At 36.7% G+C, this 12,145-nt stretch overlaps 1 protein-coding gene across 4 annotated transcripts in view; it reads left to right on the plus strand.

Moving 5' to 3' along the window:
• Nucleotides 1–12,145, plus strand: part of Mynn (myoneurin) — a 23,254-nt gene continuing 11,109 nt past the window's right edge. Inside the window, exons 1-8 of one of the 4 annotated variants that reach the window (XM_010632353.3) lie at nucleotides 1–737; nucleotides 1,537–1,833; nucleotides 2,481–3,274; nucleotides 4,325–4,484; nucleotides 6,711–6,889; nucleotides 7,735–7,818; nucleotides 9,058–9,144; nucleotides 11,104–11,683. In XM_010632353.3, coding sequence (XP_010630655.1) covers nucleotides 1,568–1,833; nucleotides 2,481–3,274; nucleotides 4,325–4,484; nucleotides 6,711–6,889; nucleotides 7,735–7,818; nucleotides 9,058–9,144; nucleotides 11,104–11,366 — 1,833 coding nt within the window. In that variant the 5' untranslated portion in view covers nucleotides 1–737; nucleotides 1,537–1,567 and the 3' untranslated portion in view covers nucleotides 11,367–11,683. Of the gene's footprint in view, nucleotides 738–1,536; nucleotides 1,834–2,480; nucleotides 3,275–4,324; nucleotides 4,485–6,710; nucleotides 6,890–7,734; nucleotides 7,819–9,057; nucleotides 9,145–11,103; nucleotides 11,684–12,145 lie in introns of those variants that run through there. The other 3 variants (XM_010632355.2, XM_010632354.3, XM_033762516.1) reach the window with 3 other exon arrangements.

Raw genomic sequence — 12,145 nt, forward strand, 5'->3', positions numbered from 1 at the left:
AAATGATTTTATTAAAATTGTTGTAGTCCAAACGCAGGAAAACCTTTTCCGGTACAAAGCCCACCTTCCTCTAATCTTGCGCATGCCCAGCGTGCCCTGCTGCTTTGCTCTGCTTTGGTGCGTCTCCGGCTTCTATCACCAGGTAAAGGCATCCTGCAAGCCGAATTACAGTTGCCTGGCGAAAAAACAAAACTCAGGGGGTTCCAAGAGCCTTCGGGTACGTAAAGGGGAAAAGGGTGATCGGCCTTAGCTCAGACGTCCCCTGAGACCGAAAGCCAGAGTACACAAAGCAGTGGCTTCCACTGGCGGGGCCCGAGGAAGGGGAGGATGGTTGGAGAAGACGAGGAACTACAAGCCCCAGCATGCAGTGCGCAGTGTGGCTCCTGCAGAGGCCGGCAGGCCCGCGCTGCCTGGTCTTGCTCCGGAACTCGGCCGACCAGAATGCTCAGCAGGATGAAGACGGACAGCGCTGAGAATAAGCCCTTAGGTCTCGTATCCCTGACGCCTGCAGTTCCCGAGCCCCAGGCATGCTGGGCAGTGGGAGCTCTGAGGGCCAATTGGTCGGCCCTGGAGGGTACCAGACCTCCACAACCTCAAAGCCGCCTACGTTGCCAAGGCACCACGGAGCCGGATGTGACGCTATAGAGGAAGAAGGGAGAGGCGGGGCGTGACGCGGTGACGTCCTCCCAAGATGGCGGAGAGAGAGTGAAGAAACTGTTCCCCTTGGGTGGCTGTCGGTGAGTGTCCACTCCACCCGCTGCCCTCCATCCTTGCCCTTTCCAGACCCTGGGACATCCGAGGGCAGGCTCCTTAGAATTCGAAAGCGGGTCGCGGCGAAGGTGGAAGGCTTGGTCGAAGCTGCCTGGGCGGTGGCTCTGACCACAGCCTGTGCTGTAGCAATTCACGGGAGTGGGAGCTGGCAGAGGACGGAGCAGCAGAAACGCACGAGGCCTGGCATTGGTTGTCACCTTCCGACACCCCTCTCGTGGAGGAGGGGTATGTCCTCTTCGGGGCGAGTGACAGCAGTTTTGACAACCCTTGACTCGGCGCAGTCCCCGCCCCCTGGGCACCCTCCCTTCCCTTTAGAGAAACTGCCCAGCGGAGCTAACTGCTCTTGGTGATTTTTCAAACCTCATACTGTTTTCCCTTCCATATGTCGAAAGGAGTCATTTCTTAGTAGTGTCTTTTTTTTTTCTTCTTTAACGTGTGCATACCTACTGAGCTTGAAAGTTTCGAGGGTTCAATTGATGTAAAAGCTTGAATTTGGCAATCCTTTTTGCAACTCCTGGAAGTGTTTCCATTCACCGTCATTTCTTGATGTGTCCAAAGGATTGTAGTAGTGTCCAAAGTGAAACAAAGACTTACCCTTTGAACATTTTTAACCATGTGTACTAAAGCTTTTCATAGGGGACAAACCAAAAGCTAACCTATTATCTGTGTTGTTCTCTGTCCCTTCTCCCCCTTCCTACCTAACTTTAGGTAAACATTTGGTCCAAACTTACAGTTGCTTATATACTATTTCTTTCTGACTTTTAGATCCAGGGTAAAATTACATCCTGATATCAAAATGCAGTATTCACACCACTGTGAGCACCTTTTAGAGAGACTGAACAAACAACGAGAAGCAGGTTTTCTTTGTGACTGCACCATAGTGATTGGGGAATTCCAGTTTAAAGCCCATAGGAATGTGCTCGCCTCGTTTAGTGAGTATTTTGGTGCGATCTACAGAAGTACTTCTGAAAACAATGTTTTTCTTGATCAGAGTCAGGTGAAGGCTGATGGATTTCAGAAATTGTTGGAGTTTATATACACAGGAACTTTAAATCTTGACAGGTAAAGTACAAGTTTTATTTTAAGTAATAAAAACTAGAATTTCAGGCTCCATCACAAACTTAGCCAAATTTGAATTTCATTTCATTTGACAAGATTTCTGGGTGATTCACATGCACAGTTGACATTTGTTAATCCAGTTAAAAGTCCGTCATTAATTGCACTTGTATAGCAAGTTCCTTGGGTTGAATCTGTAGTACATAAGAAAAAGAAAAATTAAACAAAAAGAAAAGAAAAGATCCCTCATAAGGGAGCAGGGAGAAGTAGTAGGAAACAATTTTCATTAGACTTTTCCTGTTGCTATTCCAGAAAAGTTGATTGCTATCTGAAGAGGCCTCAGAATGAATGGGAGGAAGCCAGCTATTATTTTTGTGTTCCAGGACTTTTTTTAAGCCAGAAAATTTAACATTTTACTTTTCTGTAGTAGGTATGAGTAGCCAATTTTTCATCTTTACAAGTTTTATATAATGGGAGATCTTTGCCTAAACATACTGAGTGAATTAAATTTTGTAAAATGTTGTTAACTTATACCGTTTTCAGCATTCTGCTGTTAGGGCTTTAAAAGACATTGTAATACATATGCAGCTCTTTCAAAAAAAAAAAGTTTTTCTTTGATCAGAATACTGTCATTTAGCCTTTTTTCCTTACAGTTGGAATGTTAAAGAAATTCATCAGGCTGCTGACTTTCTCAAAGTGGAAGAGGTGGTAACTAAATGTAAAATAAAGATGGAAGATTTTGCTTTTATTGCTAATCCCTCTTCTACAGAGATATCTAGTATTACTGGAAACATTGAATTGAATCAACAGACGTGTCTTCTTACTCTACGAGATTATAACAACCGGGAGAAATCAGAAGAATCTACAGATTTAGTTCAAGCAAATCCTAAACAAGGGGTTTTAGCAAAGAAGTCATCTCAAACTAAAAAGAAGAAAAAAGCTTTCAACTCCCAGAAAACAGGGCAGAATAAAACAGTGCAATATCCCAGTGACATATTAGGAAATACATCTGTTGAGTTGTTCCTAGATGCCAGTAAATTGTCCACACCTGTAGTTGAACAAGTTGCACAAAGAAATGATAATTCAGAACTTGAGTTGACATCAGTTGTGGAGAATACTTTTCCAGCACAAGATATTGTGCAAACTGTTGCAGTGAAACGGAAACATGGAAAATCACAGCCAAATTGTGCTCTGAAAGAACACTCTATGTCTAATATAGCCAGTGTCAAGAGTCCTTATGAGCTGGAGAACTCCAGGGAAGAGCTGGATCAGAAGTATTCCAAGGCCAAACCAATGTGTAACACCTGTGGGAAAGTTTTTTCAGAAGCCAGCAGTTTGAGAAGGCACATGAGAATACATAAAGGAGTCAAACCTTATGTGTGCCACTTGTGTGGGAAGGCATTTACCCAGTGTAACCAGTTGAAAACACATGTAAGAACTCATACAGGTAAGACTGGTTTATAGGGAGGTCTAATTTTTTTGTATGGTGACAAATTTTTTTTTTCTTTTTCTTTTCTTTTTTTTTTTGGTGCTGGGAATTAAATCTAGGGCCTTGTGCTTGCTAAGTACTCTACCACTGAGCTGCAACCCCAAACCTAAAATAATATTTTTATAGAGAGTATATTAATATATAATTTGACTATGACCAAAATTTGCCATGTTTGTAAAAGTATTGTGTTGTTATACTGTTGAAAATTTATTTGAAATTAGTGTTTAATAACATCAGCTTCTCATCATTTTCTCTCAAAATAAGCATAAACTTGATTCTGCCTTGCTAAATACTTAATAAAGATTACAGCTCAAAAGAGAAAATGTAATTACAATTCTGGGCAATTTTCACACATACCAACGTTTCTTATTATAGACTTTGTTAACTTCTGAAAATGTTATTAGAATTACACACGTTCTTTTCTCCGCTTCCACATCTACTTTTATTTTGAATGTACTCTTACTGGTAGCAAAATATGAGCACCCACCGATACACTTACATTTATACTTTTTTAGATACAGTTTTGTATTTTTCTCATTGATCTAATTATTGTAAGTTTAAAAAACATTAATTTCTTTTCATTCTGCTGTTTTCATAGTCTGGTAAATTTTTATATGCAGTTAACATTTTTTTTTTTTTTGTATCAGGAATTGAACTTGGGTCCTTGAGAATGTGAGGAAGGCAGGCAGTGGCGACACCATTGAGCTAAATCCCCAGCCTGCAATCAACATTTTTTGAATACCAAAACTAGTACTGTTTTTGTTGTTGTTTTTTGAGACAGGGTCTTGCTATGCAGTTCAGGCTGACCTTGAACTCACTGTGTAGCTCAGGGTGGCCTTGAACTCAGCCATCCTCCTGTCAGCCTCCCAAGTGCTGGGGTTAGAGATGTGCACCACCTTGCACATACTGTTACATACTGCTAACACACACTTTTGAAAGTTTATATGACTTTAGCAACTAAAAGATATTTTTTTTCTTAATAAGATTTTTATTTACTTGTTCCTTTAGGTGAGAGGCCATACAAATGTGAATTATGTGAAAAAGGATTTGCCCAGAAATGCCAGCTTGTTTTCCATAGTCGAATGCATCATGGTGAGGAAAAACCTTATAAATGTGATGTGTGCAATTTACAGTTTGCAACTTCTAGCAATCTCAAGATTCATGCAAGGTAAAAAAACAAGTTGTTTGGCCTTAAGTTAATCATTATAATCTTACAAATACACAATATTGTATTAGAATTCATGACAGTAGAGGGTTTTGTTTGTTTTTGGACAGAGTTCTAATTGTGGTTCCACTATACCAGTGGTGGCAAACCTATGGCACATGTGTTATTCTTGGCTTTCTAAACTAAAACCTAAGTATTCAGGTTTAATTGCAGTGTTGACACTTTGTGATAAGTAAGCTTTGGGTTGCAGTTTGGCACTTGGTCTCTAAAAGGTTTACCATCTCTGCTCTACACAATATTCTTAGCACGTTTGAGGAGTCACAAGGAAGCCATGATGGTTAGAGGGAAATAAAAAGGGACAAATTAGAAACTAAGATTAGGATGATGGTAGTGTTTGATGGTACATGATTTTTTTGTAGGCCATGTGAAGTTTTTCCTCTTGACTTTGAAAAATACGTGATGTAATCTTGCTTACATTTTAAGAGGATCGCCTGGGTACTTGCTACACAGTCATACCTTGGTACTCAATGCATTTTGACATGGAAATTTTGTTTTGGTATTCATCATTTGTTTGGTACTCAATGGGCAAGTTAGAACTTGTTGGTGTCAGTCACTTCATGATTGGACACCCTTTCCAGCCAGAACAGTTTGTTTGGTACTTGTCATTTTTGGTACTTGTTGCATCTCTCAGAACCAGTTAACAAGTATCAAGGTACCACTGTGTTAGGAAAAGAGTGGGATTGAGTTAAGAAACTATGGATAAAAACCAAGTGAGAGTAATGCTGGTTCAGGTCAGGGTGACAGTAGTGAAGAAGATAAGTATTACTCGGATTCTGGGTACTGTTGAGGAGTAGAACTAACAGAATTTGTGAACAGCTTGGATGTAATGCCTGAAAGAAAAGTCAAAGATGATTTCAGGGCTTTGGGCCAAGGATCTAAAAAGTGGAGTTGCCATTAACTAAGATGGAGAAAGGCTATGGATAGAGCAGTTTTAAGGAAATGTGCTGGAATTTATGAATATGCTTCTGAACATATTAAATTTGGTGTGACTACTACACATCTAGGTGGAGACGTGCCATAGACAAGTGATCATCTTAAGTCTGGAGCTGAGATTGGTTTGAGCTGAAGGTAATACATTTGGAGTCATCAGTATATAAATAGCATTTAAAACTGTGGCACTAGAGGAATTCACCAAAAGAGTGAATGTGGATGGGGAAAAGATCAAGTTGAGGCACTCTAAGAGATCTTGAATTTGGGCGCAACAGTAGTCACTAAGAAAAGGCAACAAACATAGCAGGAAAGTGGATGGCCCTGGGAGCCAAGTGAAGAAAACTATTCAGCTAGGGCATGCTCAGCTGTAAAATCCCGATAGGGAAATGAAGACTAAGAATTGAGTTGGAGGAAGGTCTTGAAGCATGTTTAGGAGATGCTAGTAGAGGTCAGTAAAAAAGAAATAGAAATAGAAGTTTTGGAAGCTAAACTTGTGAAAGCGGAGATGAAGGAGGAAGTGGAGTTGCAGATCTTTTGTTATTAAGATGGAACAATATAAATCATTGTATTTGTGTATTCTGTGCTGTGATCCGGTGGAGGGAGAGGAATGGATGACAAAAGATGGGGGAAAGTACAGGAAAGATATCATTGAGTAGAATCTCACATGCTTTCCAAATGGAGTCATTTTGTTTTGTATTTTCTCATTGAGTTTATCGGTACATTTTAGGTATACAGTACAGTTACATTCATCATTGGGATCTTGTACCTTTCCATGACAGGTCTTGGTTCTCAGTTTCCAAATAGAGTCTTTGGGAGTCTTTGGATTGAGATAAACTTTCATATTCATGTCATAGTTAACCAGAAGGAAAACAAACTACATTGGTGCTTATAGGTAGAAATTTTTTTCTGATTAAATTTTTCTCAGTGAAGTAAACAAGATGTCAGGTGGGAGTGAGGATGAGGAAGTGGTACTGATGGCTTGAGGGAGGCGTTTTAACAAGTGATAGTGAATGGACTAGAAAAAATAATTGCAAAATTAGAGGCCCACTGTCTACCATATGAAGGTGAACTCATCAGAACTAATGTTTTGGTTATAACTAAAACATTTTTCTCAGTGAGAAAATAAGTGTTGATTTTAAATATATAGTCTTAATCTGTCTATTAAGAAATGAAATAAAATGTGGCATAAAAAAGGTTGCTATATGGATTGATTTCCCAGTTGTTTATATTTGTTAATAGGAAGCATAGTGGAGAGAAGCCATATGTTTGTGATAGATGCGGACAGAGATTTGCCCAAGCCAGCACACTGACCTATCATGTCCGTAGACATACAGGAGAAAAGCCTTACGTGTGTGACACCTGTGGGAAGGCATTTGCTGTTTCCAGTTCTCTTATCACTCATTCTCGAAAGCATACGGGTAAGAGTTTAATATGGAGAAATAAGGAAAGTTAAAAATAAAAGAGGAATCTTATCTGGCCTTTATAGAAGACTATGGATTTTGTAGTTGAATCTGTGTTTGTAGCTCTTGAAGCTGTATTTATGATTGTCACATAAATATGAGCTATAAAAGCTGATTTATTTTCTAGAATAATAAATGGTGGGTGAAATTTTTATTATATAATTTACAAACATTAAAATCAGTGAGATAATCTTAATAATATAATAAATTGAGGCTTTTTATTATGACTTTGAAACCTCCTTAGCATCTGGAGAATTTATTTCCTTTGGATAGAATTGTACAGTGAAGAGGTAGGGAATGGGTTTGGGTTTTTATGACTTCTTAGGATCTTACCTTCAGAGACATTCTGAGATTTGCAACTTAAACAGATAACTCAATGCAAATTATCCATTTTACAGGAAACTGTATTGGTTAAACAGTTTCTTTTTTTGGTAGGGGATGTTTTTCAATAGAATCTTTAAATGTTATTATTCTCTTTTAATAACATAGATAGCAAGATTTGAAATAGGGATTGATGAATTTACATGTTTTTAATCACATAAAAATCTAAATCCCTGCCCAACTCATCTCTACTTGAAGGGACATTAATAGGAATAAAGTTTTAATATATGAAATTATCAAGTTATTTGAACAATTCAAACTAATTATTAATAACTCAAGTTGCATTGCTGAAAGTACCCCTAAAATCTAATGCAGAGAGATTTTAATTTAATATTTTAGAAACGCTTACTTTAGATTATTGTAATTGATAAATATTATATTGGTATAGTACACCACTTCGCTATCTTTTATTTTCCATCTAGGTGAAAAACCATACATATGTGGTATTTGTGGGAAAAGTTTTATTTCCTCAGGAGAGCTCAACAAACACTTTCGATCCCATACAGGTCTGTGTTTAGGGAGAATGTATTACTTTTTGTTCTCTCTTAATTTCTTTTAATGTAAACCTTGGCTTTAAACCATTGTGGACTATATGGTATCTACTCATAATTTATCTATAACAATATCTTAATATATAAATATCAACTTTTTATTTACTTTTTTTTTAGTTTGGAATATGAGTGAAATTTGGTCAACAATTATATAGATTTTCCAAGAAATATGCCAGATAATAGTTTTTAAATGATTTGGATTAAATTGCACAGATGTACCAAGAAGGGAAAGGAATAGAAAATACCCAGATGATATCACTTTTTTTTTGTTTTTTTGAGACAGGCTCTCACTATGTAGTTAAGACTGACCTGGAATTCACTATGTAGCCCAGGCTGGTCTCAAACTCACAGAGATCCTCCTGCCTCAGCCTCCCAAGTGCTGGGATTACAGGCATGCGCCACCACGCCCGGCTCACATTTTCTTATTAAATGTTTTTGTATGTGATTACAAATGAATTTTAACATTGTCACTTGTTAAAAAGTAGTGTGAAGTTGTATAAAAAAAAATACTGTATATAAAAAAATCAAAACAAGAATGTCACTTTCAAACTATATTGTTCTTTTTCTTTTTAAAAGTTCATCCTCATAATTCCTGCCTACATAAGTGTGAATACCTAATAGAGATTTAGTAAATGTATCTGCAACTTCTCAGTGGTGGCCAGCCTATTTATTGCACAAATGCCACAGCCGGCTATTTGTTATCATTAAAAAATCTAACAGGTTCACCGTCTCTGCTCTATATTCCCTTGTTCCTTGATTAATAGTGGAAAGCACTGGGTAAATTTTATTTCTAAGGAATTATATGATAAAGTATTGTCAGTATTTCTCAAGAATCTTCTAATTTGTAAGGTACCTGAGAGCAGAAACTATAATTACATTTTTTTTCCTCCAGCTCTGTCTCTTAGCCAGTGTTTGGCATATAATTTATACTCAGTAAATATCTGATAGAAATAAAAACAGTAGGTTACTTTTTAGTTTGCATAAAAATTTCACATAATGAAAATGCTTAATTTTCCCTCTAATAGGGCTGTTTTTTCTGTAAAACAGTGCCTATATGTATAAAATTTCTCACATCATAGTATAATAACCGAGTAAAGTGGTAGTTTGAAACCATAATTTTTGTCTTATATTAATAAATATTGATATTTTGTCTTAGCAGTTTTGAAAATGTTAACCTTTTAACTTGTTTTTCAGGAGAAAGACCTTTTATCTGTGAATTATGTGGAAATTCTTACACAGATATTAAAAATTTAAAGAAGCACAAAACAAAAGTCCATTCTGGTAAGTGTTTAAATTAGTTACCTATGTTTTTAAAAAGATGCACACACATATAAGGAAAGTAGCTTTATAATTTTCATAAAAGTGCTCCTCTGCATTTCTTTTCAGATTAAGCTTCTGATTAAAAAAAAAAAAAAAACTTGAAGTATTTCTTCCTTTAAAACCCTTACCCTTATTTGTGAGCAGTTTTAAGAATGAAGGAATTAATAAGCAAGCTAAGTATCAACCTCTGGTACCCTTATTTGTGAGCAGTTTTAAGAATGAAGGAATTAATAAGCAAGCTAAGTATCAACCTCTGGTACCCTTATTTGTGAGCAGTTTTAAGAATGAAGGAATTAATAAGCAAGCTAAGTATCAACCTCTGGTACCCTTATTTGTGAGCAGTTTTAAGAATGAAGGAATTAATAAGCAAGCTAAGTATCAACCTCTGGTACCCTTATTTGTGAGCAGTTTTAAGAATGAAGGAATTAATAAGCAAGCTAAGTATCAACCTCTGGTACCCTTATTTGTGAGCAGTTTTAAGAATGAAGGAATTAATAAGCAAGCTAAGTATCAACCTCTGGTACCCTTATTTGTGAGCAGTTTTAAGAATGAAGGAATTAATAAGCAAGCTAAGTATCAACCTCTGGGTAACCTCTGTGGTTACTCTAAAGAAAACGCTTATCATGCAGACCAGTCTGGAAATATATGAGAAAATAGGGAAGCCAGTAGCCCCAAGTTGTTATAATATGTAAAAGTGGAAAGCCAGACTACAATATGTTGAGCATGTTGCTTAAAAATCAGTCCTTGAAGACTCACTTTGCTTAACATTTTATCGTCATGATGATAAACATTACTGGGCTTCTTCAGTGTGTAAAGACAATTGATAAGTCTCTTATAATAAGCATAAATGTCACAAAGATTAAGTTAGAAAATCTAAAACTGTAGTTGTCTGTATTTTCACAACTGTTTATGAAGTGTGTTTGAGGTGCATATAACTACAGGGAATAATATAAAGTGCACAAGGCATAGGCCCAGCAAAAGCTGGGATACACACAACTGGTATAGAGACTGGAAATGTAAACAAATAGAATATGTGGTAAACACAGTAAATGTAAAAGTGTTGAAGAAGATACTGAGCTTTTTTCTGAGATATTAGAAAAGGCTTAATTTTAGGGAACTTGAAGAGTCTAAGGTTGAAGATGGAGAAGGGAGGGCAGAGAACATTGTGACAAGTCAGTGGGAAAGGAGAGCACAGGTCGTATTCTTGACTGGGGTTGAACTACATAGTCTGGGAAAAATGCAGAGAATTACAATTTTATGAAAGCAAATACACAATTTTGTCTGTTTAAAAGAACAATGAAATACTTTATATGCTTAAAATATTTTTCAGTGTCAGTAGCAAGTTAAAGCTAGTGGGAAAGCGCAGGGCAAAAGTGCATACCTTTAATCGGCAATAATTGATCCCTTGAGTACAGCAGAATTTTTTAACTCTGAGAATATGTGAAAGTGCCATACATCTGAACTTGAACTTAACAGAATAGTATGAACTTATTAAAACATTCAGCGAACAAATAGTTTACTATGTCACTCTTGAGTACTTTGAGGGAGTTAACATTTACCCTCAAGGAATTTGCACTCTAGTTGAGAATTCATACCTAAGTAGAATGTTAAACAGAGACACAAATGGTACAGGACATTATATTGAACTTAACAAATGTGTAATAAAGTACAATAAAAAAGTGCACTCTGGTGTAAAGTGGCTAAGTCCATTTTTATAATGGAGTGGATGCTTGAACCTCATCTTGAGACCTAAATTTCAGTTTTTATAGATAATAAAGCAGGCATATCAAAGAGAAACAGTTTTCCCCAAAGATATGGAGGTTGGTGTGGGATTTCTGGGAAAAATAAGTAGATTAGTCTACCTCAAGCATTTTGTTTTCTTTTTTTTTAAAGATAGTATAAATTTTTTCCCCTTTTCAGGTGCAGATAAAATTCTAGAGTCCAGTGCAGAGGATCATACTTTGAGTGAACAGGATTGCGTACAAAAAAGTCCTTTGTCAGAAACTGTAGATGTGAAGCCTTCCGATATGACTCTACCCCTAGCTCTTCCACTTGGGACTGAGGACCAACACATGCTTCTGCCTGTCACAGATAATCAGTCTCCTACATCAGATACATTGTTGAGGTCAACTGTGAGTGGGTATTCAGAACCACAGTTGATTTTTTTACAACAATTATACTGACGTTGTGAGGAATGTAGAGTTGCTATGACATCTCTGGTAGTAAGCATAAATGTGTTTGGTAAGGTGCACATATTCATATTAAATTTCCATTTGCTTGGGTTGTGACCATTACTTTGATTCACTGAAGTAAAAGCACCAGATGCTGCATCATAGCTGCAATGTTTGTTTTGATTTTTGGCTTTTCTCTCTAGAACATACACATAGCTTTTTAAGAATGAATTATTACCATGGAAGCACTATTTTGGATGGATAACTTTTATTCTCTTTTTTTAATTTTTAATTTTTTAGGTTTTTTTGAGATGGTCTCACTCTGTAATTCAGGCTGGCCTCAAACTCTGATCCTCCTGCCTCAGCCTCCCAAGTGCTGGGATTACAGGCATGCGCCACTATGCCTGGCACTTTTATTCTCTTTTAAAACTGCCTTAATTCCATTTTCATTCTGCATTTTAGAATTCTTCATTTACTGAAATATAATTATCAATTTGTGTGTCTTTTTTAACCTGCGAATTTTTAAATCTTCCTCTCTAAATTTAAGCAACATCCGTGATAGTATCAGCCCAAAGTGATGCTATTTGTAAGCACTGTAGACTAATACATAAACTATAGTGAAAAATGAAATTTGATATTTCTGAGAATTCATACTATGAAAATTAGTTACTGAAAAAGAATTGTGCTATTACTTTAATATATTCCATTAGAGGTAACCTTTCTTATGAAACCAAAAGCAGTGTTTCTCTTAAAAACTAGAGAACTGTAAATACATTTTTGTTCATTTAGAA

The sequence above is a fragment of the Fukomys damarensis genome, unplaced genomic scaffold, assembly GCF_012274545.1.
Source record: "Fukomys damarensis isolate Sample0158 unplaced genomic scaffold, DMR_v1.0_HiC HiC_scaffold_12, whole genome shotgun sequence".
NCBI lineage: Eukaryota > Metazoa > Chordata > Mammalia > Rodentia > Bathyergidae > Fukomys > Fukomys damarensis.